Source organism: Bactrocera latifrons, unplaced genomic scaffold (genome assembly GCF_001853355.1).
Source record: "Bactrocera latifrons isolate USDA-ARS-PBARC rearing strain unplaced genomic scaffold, ASM185335v1 scaffold_273, whole genome shotgun sequence".
Lineage (NCBI taxonomy): Eukaryota > Metazoa > Arthropoda > Insecta > Diptera > Tephritidae > Bactrocera > Bactrocera latifrons.
The window spans coordinates 137321-153307 of NW_017536330.1; the positions used below are offsets into that span (position 1 = coordinate 137321).

Consider the following 15987-nt stretch of genomic DNA (forward strand, 5'->3'; position numbering starts at 1 on the left):
AATTGGCGCCACGTAGCGAAAAGAAGAAACGACTGGCGCGCTGTTGTTAACTCGGCTATAATCGCGTAAGCGGTGTCTACGCCAATTAAGAAGAAGATCCTTAAAGAAAAGTTTCCTTGCTTGAACCATTTACGGTTGCAGCCAGAAAAAGCAGCGAAAATAATAATAATGTGCTGCATTTACCACAACATTTGTCGAATGGATGCACAAAATGATGTGGATTATGACGAAGGAATTATGAATGGAGCAAATGAAAATGAAAATGAGCAGTTCTTTCAGAACACGAAGTCACTAAACAATTCTGAAAGGCTCCAAAGTCTGCTAAATTGGTTTAATTAATAATTTCTTCTTTTATAAGAAACAAAACAATTAATGCCTTACCCACGAGTTTACAGGTTACGAAACTTTAATTTGTACACATTTGTTATTTTATTTGGATTTGGATTTACATATATATATATTTTAAACTTAAATTCTTCTTAATAAAAAGTTTTCAGAAAAAAATAAATAAAATAAAAAGAAAAAAATGAAATCAAATAATTCAATAATATACATATGTATATACTAAAAATTATTATTTATACGACAGCAGCGGACTTAATGAGAGAGTTTTATCATTTTCATTCATTGACTCCTTCTCCAAATCCGCTGTGAATTTTGATAATTTCAAACCTAATTTTTGTTCTAATGACAAAATTTTTAGCTTATTTTTGTAAATTTCGGTTTCTAAGAGTTCAAGCTTCAACTCCTCATGTCTATCTTGTAAATTATATGTTCTTTTCCTGTTGGTTGGTCTCGTCCTTTCTGGTTGGATTTGTTCCAATGTATTGTCCAAATTGGAGGACACTCCATCGCTTTCGGGCTGGCCGAGACCCTGAACAACTGTCGACTCATTGCCCAAAATGTCAAGTATGTAGTTGTCGACTTCATCCAGCAATACGTTTTTGCCACCCGCAGTGCCTGTCCTTTTGGCATTGTCCTTTTCGCCTAAAATGAAGCGAATTATTAAATTATAACTAGCTAATTATTAAAAAAAAAAAACAAGATCCTGCTGTGCATGTACACGAAGTAAGAATTGAATCTTGTTGAAAATAACTGTTAGCTGCAGCAAAAAATCTAACGAATAACAATAATTTAATCGTCGCAGCGAATAACGATGTAAACAACAAAACTACAAAAATACTCTTGCAATTTTGTTGCTTTAGCTGGAATTAGACCGTTTGTGCATTTAAATAAATTTCACTCACTTGCAAGCTCACTTGCTTTAATTGGCATTCCGTAGAATCGACCGAAAATTCTTTGAAAATAACAAATTTTAACAAAATTACCAAAGTTCGGCTCTTCCAAAGGCCAAATAAATTATCTCTGGCATAAGTCCATTCGCGATTAGCAGCAGCTAGTCCGAGGGATTGTGCCGTCTTTAGAACTTCAGTCCAACCATTTTGCTTTTGCGTTTTGCAAATTGCATTATTTTAAAAAGATCCAAATAAAGAATCCTTAATGTAGATAAATATATTTATTGCATATTCATGTATACATTTTAAATATGATAATCAAAATAAACTTACTTTTTTCCCCTTTATAACTTGTAAAACGGCCAATTTATTGGCTTTGTTTTGTGCACGCGACACAGCACTCTAAATAATAAAGAGAAAGTGAGCAATATTATCATATCGCTCATTGAGAGCGCTTAGCACATTATTGGAAAAGTTTTCTCTATTTGCAAAGCAAAAGAAATTGTTGGTGCAACGCTTATCAAATCAACTTTTAAAAAGTGATCGTCAGTTTCGACAAGTTGAAAAGCTTATTGATAAGTTTAAAGTGCAACACTCATCAACTTTACTTTTCAAAAGAAAACTCTTTTCAAAAATTTGCAAAGTGAAAAGTGCTAAGTGAATGGTGCAATAGGGCCCTGATCTTACTAAGGGTGCTTTAGTGATCATACATGATGACAATCTGCCAGCTCAACGTTGGAGATTAGGTCGGGTCGAATCAACCGTGCTTGGACGAGATGGCCATGTTAGAGTGGTGAATCTCCGAACAGCCAACGGAAGTCTTTGTAGGCCAATACATAAATTAGCCATTCATCTCATTTCTTGAAAAATAGTTCTTTCAACGGGGGCCTTGATGTTGGGTCATCCTAATGACAGTGACCTGTGCTCCGTAATACATTGTTATTATAAATCTCTTTTTATCTCATTGCTTGTTAATAACTCAATTTAAGTTGATTACAGTTATACACACATGTATACATACACATATTGTACGCACAATTTTCTCTACTTATGTCAATGCTCAAATATTCTAAAGAGTAATTTTGTATATAAATATGGTTAAGTTAACAAATGAAGCACTCGCTAAGAAGCCGTGAACAAGAGCACACTGCACTTTCATTTCTTTTACACCCCCGAATATTTTAATCATAAAATAAAGCAAGAAAAACGCTTCTTGCTCCAACACTATTCAATATATTCGAAATGACAAACAAAAGTTCTTTGTAGTTTTGTGACCTGCTAACTATCAGGCCAAAATTTGAGACAATATTTTGAGACTAACGCTAGAAACTGTTTAGTAATAGTAACTAGTCACAAATTGAAACTTTAGCTCAAAATATCTCAAATAACGACTAGAGACTGCTTACAGAATCGCGCTATTGGTATAGTTACACTGATTATTTGACAGTTTGGAACTCTTTTGTTATTTTAAATAAATGGAATTGAACAATAAGTTGAACATTGAATTTAAACTATTTTCGTACTATATARTGTAAAATAAATGTGTATAAACGAAGTGTTCTTCTTCTTCTTCACTGGCGTAGAAACCACTTACAGAATGGACGGATCCATCGTAAGACCTGCTCAGACCGTAAGACTTATAGGAAGTGGACCACGAGTTACCTGGCACCATATTGCCAACGCAATGCTGGGATACTAGACTGTGCAATCAACACACAGTACGCTCGCTGCGCCACCACTCACCCCGAGTGGCCAACAGAGCGTTCCCACGACAGTCGGATCTACGAAAATCGGAACGGACCCGGATTTTTATCCGGCCAAGGACTGTCAACTCGGCAGAATTTCTGCCGTTAGTACAACAACAACAGTGGCCAATCTTCTGATCTTCTCCAGGGTTCCCAGGAGCTCAAATAGGCAGCATAGCTTCCACTCTGACTTGTCCTGCCTATAATTATCTCGATTGAGAAATCCCTGATTTTGTTTCTGTCGACAATCGCACCTTCGCTAACTTTAACAAAGCTAACTGGGTCTGCTTCACAGAAATTACTGAGAGCACCGGCGCTCCGACGATCCTCTAGGATTAATCGATCCCACTTCTGATGCAGGGGATTTGTTCGGAGACTGATCCGTAATTAACACTATTATTTTATTAAAGCACAGCAGCGCCTGATTTCGAACTGACCTTACTCAGCAACAGTTTCTCTACTTCTGATACTATGCTTATTTGCGCAGATATAAGCCAAAGGACCATAATATTACTCCGACATTCGCATTTGCACTGACCTACAAAGTACATATACCAGCGTCCCGCATGTACAATACACGCATACAAATACATGACTATAAAATATAAACACATATTTTTGTAGATAAATAGATATAAAAAATAGTTATAAGCGATGAAAATATTGAAACAAAACCAGAAGTAAATATGTCCCACCAGATGAGAAGCATACCGGCAATATTTACAGAATTTGCTCTTACTGGCCATTTGGTCTTATAAGCCAAGAAAGCTCAAGCCAAATCTTAAGCACAGGTATTGCTAAAAATACATGCAAGTAGAACCAATAATTTATTTAGGAAGTATTTAGGCAATTTAAAAAATATACTGTATATAATATAGAAAAATCCAAAATGTCGAGCAACGCTAATATTTTACAATGGCTAAACATACTTTAAGGGAAATGATGCTGGTTTATGATGTCGAGATAAGATAGAAAATAACCAAGAGCGGCCTAAACTGGAATTACCAAATTCTAATTATCAAATGCAAACTACAACACTATTTAAGAGTTATTGGTACGCAGATATGCACAGGCGCAAACATTTCAAGTATAACCTAGAGAGGCTAGAAGAGCTATCATCACAGACAAATCAGCTTACAAAATGAAAAGGTTAAAACACGCTGTTGCACAGATGTTTTTAAGAAATTTTTCCAGACCCCCATTTCGAGAGTACAAAACACCATTCGAAAACCAACTAAAAAAAAATTGCACCAACACCCAAACTTTATGCAAGATTCACTTAGAGTATTTTTTCTGGACGCGAACTGGCTACACCAAACTATATAATTCGTCAACCGAAATAAACTAACAAGTAAAAAAATAAATACTCGACAAATTTGTAATTGTCAAATTTCAGATCATGACATTAATAATTTGGACATATCCAGCAAAAGAGGGGATAATAAGTTCAAGAATAGAATAAATTTTATAATTAAAACATGAATTGAACAGCTAACTAAACTGGGTGTGAAAATATTCAAAATTAAATGTGGAATGTCGATTGGAGCTGATGCTCAAAAATCAAGCTTAGATGCTTATTGAACTCTACGGCTACGACAACAAGATGCTATCTCAATGTCGCTGTGTATCTCGTACAGCTCATTGCTCCATCGACTGCGGTGTTCGCTGTTGCTAATGCGCGAAGCCCATAAATCGTCTGCAAAACTTTTCCCTCAGACATTCATTAGGCCTACTCATCAGATGATGCCATTGTTCATGCCTTACCCCCGTTCACAACTGTACCCATTTTCTTTCTTTTCCAGTATGGAGAAAGTGGAACTAATGGCGCAATTTTTGGGACCAATGATATCAATATCATCCGCGTACGCCAACAGCTGTACACTCTTATAGAAGTACCTTCTCTATTCGGATCTGTAGCTCGAATTATTTTCTTCAGCAGTAAATTGAAGAAACCTCAGTTTACGCAGCCGTCATAATTTTTCGGGGTTACCGAATTTAGACATCGCGGTGGGAAGGCAGCTCCCTTTCGTTCTGTCAAAACCAGCTTAAAAATCGACAAAGGGGTGGTGTGTGTCGATCCTCTTTTCACGGGTATTTTCCAAGTTCTGGTGTATGGTGAATATCTGGTCGGTTATTAATTTTCCAGGTCTGAAGTCATACTGATAAGGTCCAATCAGTTTGTTGACGATGGGCTTTAATCTTTCACATAGTACGCTCGATAGAACCTTATATGCGATGATGAAGAGACTTATCCCACGCTAGTTGGTCGCCGCTGTATTTGAATAGCTCGGCCAGTAAGTCAATGGCCAGTGCCGTTTGATTTTGAGGCTATTCTCATCATAGTCGGACAATGGTACATCTATTTCATCGTCATCGGTTGAATAATCAGCTCAGTAGGCTGGAAAAGTGTTGCTTCCATAACTTCAGTATGCTTTGAACATCAGCTATTAGATCACCACTTTGGGTTCTACAAAATTATGCTCCGGTCTCAAAACCTTGCCGCATTTTTCCGTAGAATTTTCATGTGAAGTCCTCAAAGTTCATTTCCTTATAATATGCATTTTAACATAACATTCTTGAAATATCTGAATATAGTAAGTAGATGCCTAACAGAAATAATACTGCTGACTTGTACTGAAATTTAGCCGTTAGATTTCAGTACAATTATTATCTGAAAATCTAAATACTTAAATCGGTTGATTAATGAGATCAAATCAAATATTTGTTTGAAATTTTTAATATTTACATATTAAAACAATGCGTCATAAGTCTCTGTGAGGAGCTTTCTTTAAGCTATATATAATATGATTTGAATTCGTGAAAGCGAACATAAATACATATGTATATGTGTATGTTCATGATACATATGAATATGAGTTTTGAATGATAAAATTTACGATTACTGTACATTTAGCACTATTGTAATATATTTAATTTTTTTAATAATATTATAATAGTTTGTTATATACATTTGTATGTAATGAAGTATACACATAAGTATGAATATATCAAATACAAGAAATAATTAAAAATTAGGCTTTATTTTCACATTAACTAGAATATTGCTTTGAAAAAGTAATTTAATTAAAATTTATTCAATTGCAGATATATTCATTAATATGCACAAAAAGAATTCATACGAATACACATGTTTACATATAGAGTTATGGTTATAGTTAGAGCAATATATAGTTTTGAGCATAATTTTTATTTCACGCTCAGCTCTGTTCAAGCGAAAATTTTAGAATTTCTCCTACCGAGATGGCAGTGGTGAAACTCCCTCATCTCGACCGAGTTAGCCAAAAATATTTTTACGATTTCCGCGCCGTGAAGTTTCTCTATGATAAACGTTCTCTGATATTGTATATACTACACAATATAGTACGTTAAGTAATTTTTGGGATGAGATTACACGTGATATGTTGTCGATCTTAACCTGTTTGAACACGTTCTACCGGGCGTGAACCAATCGTGGTCCACGGGCACTGCGCTTATCTGGCGGCGTGCACAACCGGTGGTTGAAAGGAAAATTCATTTATCTTGTGGCGTGGACCGTGGAAATAAAATGGATTGGGAGAATTATAAATTTATATTTGTTGTAAGCGTTCTCAACATAAATACAATTTATTTTTTATAGTTCTTTCTAAGACAAAACAATTAGGAAAGTGCCGTTATATGAAGAACTTGACAATCTTGTATAGAAATTTAGCCGGGTGGAACGTGTTTAAATATACTCCCAGGGGGCTTTAGAGTCTTGTTTATAAGTAGCGGCTTCAATAATCATCTCCGGATGCATTATTGAATAGTAGCAATGTAACTTGGTCTTTTGCTGTTTTAAAGCGAGACGCATTTGCAGACAGAAAAAGGAGGAGGCCGAAATGCGTGAGCACGAAGAGCTTGATAAGCTGGCCGATAGGGGTAATGCTCGAAAATTCTACGAAAAAATCCGGCGACTTACAGAAGGTTTCAAGACCGGTGCATACTCTTGTAGAACCCCCAAAGGTGATCTAGTCACCGATGCCCAGAGCATACTTAAATTATGGAGGGAACACTTCTCCAGCCTGCTGAATGGCAGTGAACGCACAACGCCAGGAGAAGGCGAACCCGATTTCCCAATCAATGACGATGGAGCAGAAGTTCCATTGACCGACCATAAAGAAGTTCGAATAGCAATTAGCCGCCTGAGGAACAACAAAGCGGCGGGGACCGATGGATTGCCGGCCGAGCTATTCAAATACGGCGGCGAAGAACTGACAAGGAGCATGCAACAACAATCTTTGTAAAATAAAATAAATATTAAAATATTTGTAAAATATGGTCGGACGAAAGCATGCCCATCGATTGGAATTTAAGTGTGCTATGCCCAATTCTTGAAAAAAGAGACTCCATAATCTGCGCCAACGACCGTGGGATAAGCCTCCTCAACTTCGCATATAAAGTTCTATCGAGCGTATTGTGTGATATATTAAAGCCCACCGTCAACAAACTGATTGGACATTGTCAGTGTGGCTTTAAACTTGGCAAATAAACAACCGACCAGAGATTCACCATGCGCCAAATCTTGGAAAAGACCCGTGAAAGGAGAATCGACACTCACCACCTCTTCGTCGATTTCAAAGCTGCTTTCGACAGCTCGAAAAGGAGCTGCCTTTATGCCGCGATGTCTGAATTTGGTATCCCCGCAAAACTAATACGCCTGTGTAAACTGACGTTGAGCGACACTAAAAGCTCCGTCAGAATCGGGAAGCACGTCTCCGAACCGTTCGACCCCAAACGAGGTTTCAGACAAGGCGACTCCCTGTCGTGCGACTTTTTCAACCTGCTTCTGGAGAAAATAGTTCGAGCTGCAGAACTAAATAGAGAAGGTACCATCTTCTACAAGAGTGTACAGCTGCTGGCGTATGCCAGCCTCAACACCCGTGCSGTTAGTTCCGCTTTCTCCAGAGTGGACAAGGAAGCAACACAAATGGGTCTGGCAGTAAACGAGGGCAAGACGAAATATCTCCTGTCATCAAACAAACAGTCGGTGCACTCACGACTTGGCACTCACGTTACTGTCGATAGTCATGACTTTGAAGTCGTAGATATCGTCTATCTTGGAACCAGCGTAAACACAACTAATCAAAACCAAACTGTATAAGTCACTCATAATTCCCGTAATGCTATATGCTGCAGAGGCTTGTACGATGACAACTGATGAGTCGACGTTGCGAGTTTTCGAGAGAAAAGTTCTGCGAAAAATTGATGGTCCTTTACGCGTTGGCCACGGCGAATATCGCATGCGATGGAACGATGAGCTGTATGAGATATATGACGACATTGACATAGTTCAGAGAATTAAAAGACAGCGGCTACGCTGGCTAGGTCGTGTTGTACGAATGGACGAAAACACTCCAGCTCTAAAAGTATTCGACGCTGTACCCGCCGGGGAGAGCAGAGGAAGGGGAATACCTCCACTCCATTGGAAGGACCAGGTGGAAAAGGACCTGGCTACGCTTGGAGTATCCAATTGGCGCCACGTAGAGAAACGACTGGTGCGCTGTTGCTAACTCGGCTATAATCGCGTAAGCGGTGTCTACGCCAATTAAGAAGAAGAAGAATGAAACTCGATATACGTTTTTTAGAATGTATTACAGGAACAGAATAAAGATTTGCCAGCTTTTAACTTATTTTTGCACAAATAATTTCAACAAGTTTTGGAGTCATTGCAGCACTTTTGAATATTCGAAATCGTTTTAAACAGTAAAACTGCATAAAAAATAATAGGGGGATTTAAAGAAACATTGTATAAAAATTCTTTGAGTGGTTCGAACCATTTCAGCGAKAAAAACTGGAATGTAGTTCTTTTGGAAATGGAAAGTGATAACGCAGTTTGAAATGAATTGGCTGATGCAATGTTCTCTAGAGCACAATAGCTTAGTCAAACATTTGTTTCAATAATTTTTTGACAACACTGGATTTCTTTTAACTGTTTTAATTTAAAAGATAAAAGTAAATAAATTTATTTATGAATTCCTTCAATGCCGAAAGTTGAGTATCTCACATTTCAATTAAACTATTGCGAAATTATTTAAGAAGTATGTTCCAATAGTAATTGTTAATAAAATTAAAAGTACAGGCCATGGTTCTTGAAAGAGTTATATAAATTTAAATACCGAAGAACGCGACATTTCAAACATTTTAAATGGAAGCATTTTCACTTGTCGAATATTCTAAATATCTGCGCTTCTCCGTTAAAAAATGTTATAATATTTACTTAAATAATATGATATAAAAAGAATATTGTACATAAGTTTTTTTTGACTCGGTAAATCCAAACGAAGAATTTCCAATTATCCTTTTGGGATGGACTATCAATCTATCATGTCATGCGCAATCACATTATTTCAAATATGTTCGCAAAATTTTTCAAGTCAAAATAGTTTACTTATTCTCCTAAAAATATTCCTATCAGCAGGTGCCCTGTCCGAATACGTCAATTAATGCTCCAATTATGTCTGATTAAGACGTCTTATTTAATTTAAAAAAGTTAAAATCATGTTTTAATTACAATTCATATATGATACATTCCTGCCCCTGAAAAATAGTGCCAAATGTATCTACTTGCCTTTGACAAGATATTTAGTTCCTCTCTTGAACAAGGTATATTTCTTTCAATATGGAAGCAGTAATTTATAATCGTATTGCATAAAATTGAATTTGGGTCTTACACTGAAAACTATACCTAAAATTTTTGAAGCCATCATTGCAGATCGTAAAGCTCCACTTCTCTGCTTGGATTTCGCATCATCATTGTGTTTTTGGGAACGGCATACGGATGTTATATACACAACACTTTAGCAAAGCTTTCGAAAGTGAATATCTCGACTCTCGTATATTAATTTGATCTACTGGGCTTTCAACCAAGATTTCTTCAATTGGCATCTTTTTATTTATATAATATAATAGAACAGAACTAGTGATATTTGAGGATTTAATGTCTTTTCAGTTGTTTCACAAGGTCATCTTAGCCCCATTCTCTTCGTGTTATTTATTAACGATATCTCATCTACAATAGAATTTTCTAAAATTTAATTTTATATAATTTAGCTGACGAAAGATGTCTGTTTTAAAGAGATTTAAACAAACGTATGTTACTAAAATACTTTTTTCAACTTTGGTTACTTCTATATAGGAATATGGCAGTTGTATGGAACCCAATTTACCAAATTCATTCTGACCAATTAGAGTCTGTATCAAAAACATCTACCTTCACAAACTAGTGGTTTAAAACTTATAAATTTACCTATAGTTACTAGTCGCATGGTAACACTAGCCATTGTATTCTGAGTGATTTCTTGAATGAAACACTTTGCATTTCTTTTTTGCTTGAAATTAAATTGAAATTTCTGGTTCACATTTCGAGGCAATTTAGATAATTTTAATGACCCCTTTAATGAATTTTCACTCTTTCACAAGCAAGAACTGAATTGAATAGTTTTGGTTTTTCTTTTGATGTCAGCTTTTTAATTATCTGTCAAATTTTCATTTTCTAAGCTTTGAAGCATTTTTGAAATTTCAACTAAAAATAGTTGAAGTTCGTAATACCAAAAAAGAGAGCCAGGTTGATCTGAAGTTGAATTGCTTCAATTCAACTCAGTGATGTTGAAACATGTATCATGGGTAGAAAGTACATGTTAAAGCTATACATTTTACAGAAATACTGTTTAAAGTATTTGCCAACTATGCCCAAAATTTAGTAATATTTCGTTAAATGAAACACAGAAAAAATTTGAACGGTTGTCGTGGTATTAATATRGTTGTGTGTTTTAGCAACTCTGAAGGATTCGAAACAATTTTTTGGTATAATTTATAAGAATGTATCCCTTGAGACAACTTACAACATAGACTTTGTTAATTCATAAAAAAATATTTTACAACAAAAAAATTTAACGAAGTACATATTATTAGTAAAGTAGGTATTCATGGAGTATTTAAATAGTAATACTTTTTTGGAGATATATTTTGGTAAATTATGGAATTGGAAACATTCCTAAATCATACAATAAAGAAGAGCATTTATATAATATTTAATGTATTCAAATTCCAAAACTCACATACATAATATTGTTAGGAACTCTTCTTGAACAATTCTGATTATGATGGTAGTTAGTAATTGACAAATATATTTCCACCGTAAAGGTGTTATGTTTTCAGTATTTTAATTTTGAGTTAAAAATGTTTAATGCAAAGGGTTGCCTTAAAAATAATATATTCATACTATTGCCGTATTGTTCTATTTAATAAATTATCTTAAAATAATATTTATTGTGATATACTTATACATATATTAAACTTATATAATGTTATTTCAGGTTTGGGAAAATAACTTGGATGTAATGACACATGGAAAGACGACTCTAAATATTAATTTGAAAACATCCGAAGGGCGTAAACTAGCACGAAAACTTGTCCAAGTTCATGATGTATTGATTGACCCATTTAGACCTGGTGTATTGGAGAGTGTTGGCCTTGGTCCCCATGTTTTGTGCAAGAAAAATCCTAGGTTAATATACGCACGTTTAACAGGTTTTGGCCAATATGGCCCCTTAGCAAAACGAGCAGGGCATGACATTAACTACCTTGCGATTTCTGGTGTTTTATCTATGTTGCGTTCTCATAATAATAGACCAACTCCACCTTTAAATATCTTGGCAGATTTTGCTGGTGGAGGTTTACTATGTGCAATGGGAATTTGTTTAGCGCTTTTAGAACGCCATCGGTCTGGTTGCGGACAAGTAATTGATGCTTCAATGTGTGAAGGAGTGGCTTATTTATCCTCTTGGTTATTTTTGTCCCGTTCCCTTCCCATATGGAAGAGTCAAGCAGGTCAAAGCATGTTGGATGGAGGAGCTTATTTTTATGATCTATACGAAACGAAGGATGGGAAATATATGACAGTAGGAGCTTTGGAACCAAAGTTCTTCCAATTTTTTAAAAGTAATTTACAGTTGCCTGAACTCTGTCAATTTCCTGAAAATCGCTATGAAAAAAATATTACTATAGATTTAGTAAAACAAGCATTTTTAAAGAAAACGCAAGCTGAGTGGTCGGATATATTTGAAAATAACGATGCTTGTGTTTATCCAGTTGTGGAATGGGAAGATGTAGCTCAGCACGGACATAATAAATTTCGTACAAGCTTTGAGCGATTGAATAATATGTGGGTTCCTGTACCGTCCCCCATACTGAGTAGAACCCCTGGAAGCATTAAAAGTATGACTACTCATTTAACAAATGAAAATGTTTTACAAAATATGGACTTGCGCAAAGAGAATATAAAAAACGGCAAATCAGTGTTTCCAACCAAAAAATCAAAAATATAAGTAATATGTATGTCGAAATTATGTCAATTGACAATTAAAATAGCGTGATCAAAAGTGTTTTATAAAATCAAAAGTAAAAGCAAAATATATAAGATTCCGTGGTACAGAATTAATTATTGTTAATCAGAATTAAAATGCATGGATTCTTTGGATCCATAGCTTTAATATACACTGTGCATCGCCAACTTAAAACACCTTTATCGGTTTAAAAGAATTTCTTCTGGGATTTTTGTTATCAACTTGCTTTGTTTTGTGATTTTCAATATCCTTCCAGGAACAATCACTGATAAAAAAGAAATGCGATAAAAATGTTCCATTACATGGTTTTTACTAGTATATTCTTTTTAATCATTAATTATGCTTTATTTTTGCATTACCTGGTTGACACGTGCAATTTGATTGGATTTATCTTCGGAGACTGAATACTTATTAACCAAATATTATGATATTGCTAAGTGCTCTATTTTTTAGTATGGAAAGCAATAATCGAAGCTTATAAATAAAAAGTTACAGCTTCTAATAATTGAAACTGGCAGAAGTCGAAGAGTTATATGCAATTTCTTTTTTAATAAGACACGAGTACGAGCGAAATAATGAAAGCGGGTTTCAATAAGCTTATTGCTATATTGCTATATATATATAGCTATATTGTCTATTTAGGTAAAAATAATAATAAGATCCAAAGAATAATACATATTACTATTTTCATCTTCTTTTGAAGGAGCAATATCAGTTGGAACGGCTTCACAGGTGCGAACGGTATGACTTTGCCATCTTCTATATGRTACGTGTGAGCTGCAATTTTTCAAAAGTAGTAAGAATGCACTAGTACTGGAAACTACTTCTTTCCATTTTAAACTTTCCGAACTTTGATAGAGTGCCCGCGTGTTTAAGCCTTGGATTGAAGAATAAAATGATATTTAATGCAGTTTCCATCTTAATTTACGGACATAAATGTATTAGAAATATGTGGCGATGGTTGAATTAGTTGATCGTATGGTTGATCATCAATTTTCAAAAATTCAATAAAGAGGGGTCGACTCATTATTAACATAAAATAAAAATATTTAAATTACTAATTACATATATATGTAAGTTTAAAAATATGTTATTGGCTAAAAATGGTAAACAATATAAAAAAAAGTTGATATGTGCTAACCTGATGACCTAATTTAAAATGTTAATTTTTTTTTACTGATTTCAAACAAAATAAAATTATTAAAACATATGGAAAGGGTAAACACGACTTGTTTTACTCGTTTTTTTTTTCCAATCCTCAAACAGTTTAAATTCAATTTCCACCTAAACAACCTTAAATGTGAGTAACGTATAAAACTCAATTGTATTCCTTGTTGACAGTTTGGTCGGAATAATATAATAATAATACGGAAGGAGTTCGGATTGCACTACATTTAGATAATCGAAGAAAACTATGAACAAATTGTCAGCTTGGTCGTTTGTTCCCGGGTCGTAAGCATAGATCAAAGAGTCATCGCCAGTAAATATACGTTTCATTATATCCTGGTAGTCGGAAAACATTGTTTCACAGACGTTAACATGACGCTGTTTTTCGTATTTGAATTTWATGATTTTGGAACGAATCATATTTTCCCTTTCCTTAGACCCAAATGATCTTTCAAAATGGGTTTCACTACTTCCACCGATATTCCAACGATGCCAGCAAGATCTCTGAATTTTAATCGTTGATTCGCAAACATCAATTCCTTTATTTTATTGACGTGTTGATCATCAGTTGATGTTGATGGCCATACTGCATATGGTTGGTCGTTAACACGTTCTCGACCCTCATTAAACAATTTTTATTTAACAAAAACACTTGATCACGACAATACAATTATGATCGAAGGCTTTTTCCAAAATTCTGAAAGTTTCGGCACCAAAAATTTGAATCCGAGCACAAAATTTATTGAAATTGTTTTGTTTAACAATTTCACCCATCGCAAAAACCACCGAATGCACTTTTTGTACTTCAGAAAGACAAACATATACAAAAAACGAATGATTATTTCATAATTTTTAAAACGTTGACAAGATATAGTAGTCTGTAAACTTAATTTTTGATGTCTACCTTCAGAAAAAAAAGGTTGTGGTTCCTTTACCACATTGCGTAAAAAAAAAATAAGAGTTCCATACTCAAACTAAAATAACTTGTAAATCTGCAAAAAACATTTAAAAGCCATTTTATCGCCAATAAAGCTTTGGCTTACTTGGTGTTAGAGAGTCCAATGGATTCCACGAAGGCTTTTTCCATGCGCACCGCATCAGTTTCTCCTCTAACATTTTTATCATCGCAATATAAATCAAAGGTTATGTTAATTTTTATGAATTTTCACCTTATTACAACCATTAACTGAAATTAATAGTTTTGGTTATGTGAACGGAGGAATTTGTGTCCGCCGTTCAAGATCGTTAATAAAAAATGTAAAACAATGAAAACTAAAGAAAATGCGAAATTTAAATATATTTCATAAATCGTTTTGTAATGTGATGCATGGTAATATGAATTTTCAATTACCGATGAGTAAAAACATTTATTAATTGCGAGCGTTAGCCTGTACGTCACTCTTTTAAGTATTGAAAGGGATAAGTTTTATAATAACATCCCCGGATTTTGGGGTTAAAATGTACGGATAGAGGAGGTCCTCGAGATTGAGAAAATATATATACATATATAATATTTTAAATAGTTGATTTTTCGAACTTTAAATGCAAATATCTCAAAAACCATATATCAGCGGCAACTTTATGTACATATATCCTTGATCTGGAAGATCTCCTCTATCCGTACATAGCCATTTTAACCCCGAAATCCGGGAATGCCATTCTAAATCGCAGCCATTGAAAGTTCAAGTCAGTTGTTTTAATATGCCATAAAATCATAACAAAAGATTTAAATAGTTTTATCATATACTAAAAGTTCATTATGTAATAATTTTTAATCGTAAAAAATGTTAGGGCTTTTAATTTAAGTGCCCAAAAATTGGTATTTTGTTCGATCTAGATACAATAGAAAATGTAATAAAAAACGCTTATTATGAGGCGCTCTCACACTGGAATAAGTAGTGAGTCCTTTTATCCCAGACGTAATCGTTGTATTTAGTAAACTTCACTTCATTTGATCGTTCGTCGTGAAATATCCATTGATTAAGCAACTTTGAAGGATTTGAAAACATTTTCTAATTATCAACTTATAGGATGCAGCTTTTAGGGACAACTATGAATTATATTTTAATCATATTGGTACATCAATAAATCAGATTACTTTGGAGGTCGGGCACTAAAAACGAATTTAGGTATGAATGAGTTGGCGCAATTCCGATTTATTTGGCGCCGCGATTTGAAGGTATGCTGGAAAGAAGAAGTCCTACCGCAAACGCTTAGTTTACGAGATATTCGAAATTAAAGTTCAAAACTTCGCAAAATTCAATCATTTCAAGAAGCTATTTCACCACATTTCAAACACGGCGGCGAAGAGCTGATAAGGAGCATGCATCAGCTTCTTTGTAAAATATGGTCGGACGAAAGCATRCCCAACGATTGGAATTTAAGTGTGCTCTGCCCAATCCTCAAAAAAGGAGACCCCACAATCTGCGCCAACTACCGTGGGATAAGCCTCCTCAA

The 15987-nt window shown here is 34.7% G+C and overlaps 1 protein-coding gene across 4 annotated transcripts in view; it reads left to right on the forward strand.

Moving 5' to 3' along the window:
* The window catches only part of LOC108969984 (isopenicillin N epimerase component 2), a 62029-nt gene extending 48662 nt beyond the window's left edge, over positions 1 to 13367 (forward strand). The window contains exons 2-4 of one of the 4 annotated variants that reach the window (XR_001993445.1): positions 11335 to 13005; positions 13067 to 13159; positions 13222 to 13367. Coding sequence is in view for 2 of the 4 variants with exons in the window: in XM_018935040.1 (XP_018790585.1) it covers positions 11335 to 11525; positions 13067 to 13139 (264 nt within the window). In the remaining 2 variants the exon portion in view is untranslated. Of the gene's footprint in view, positions 1 to 11334; positions 13006 to 13066 lie in introns of all 4 variants that reach the window. The other 3 variants (XM_018935040.1, XR_001993444.1, XM_018935041.1) reach the window with 3 other exon arrangements.
* Positions 13368 to 15987: the final 2620 nt, after the last annotated feature.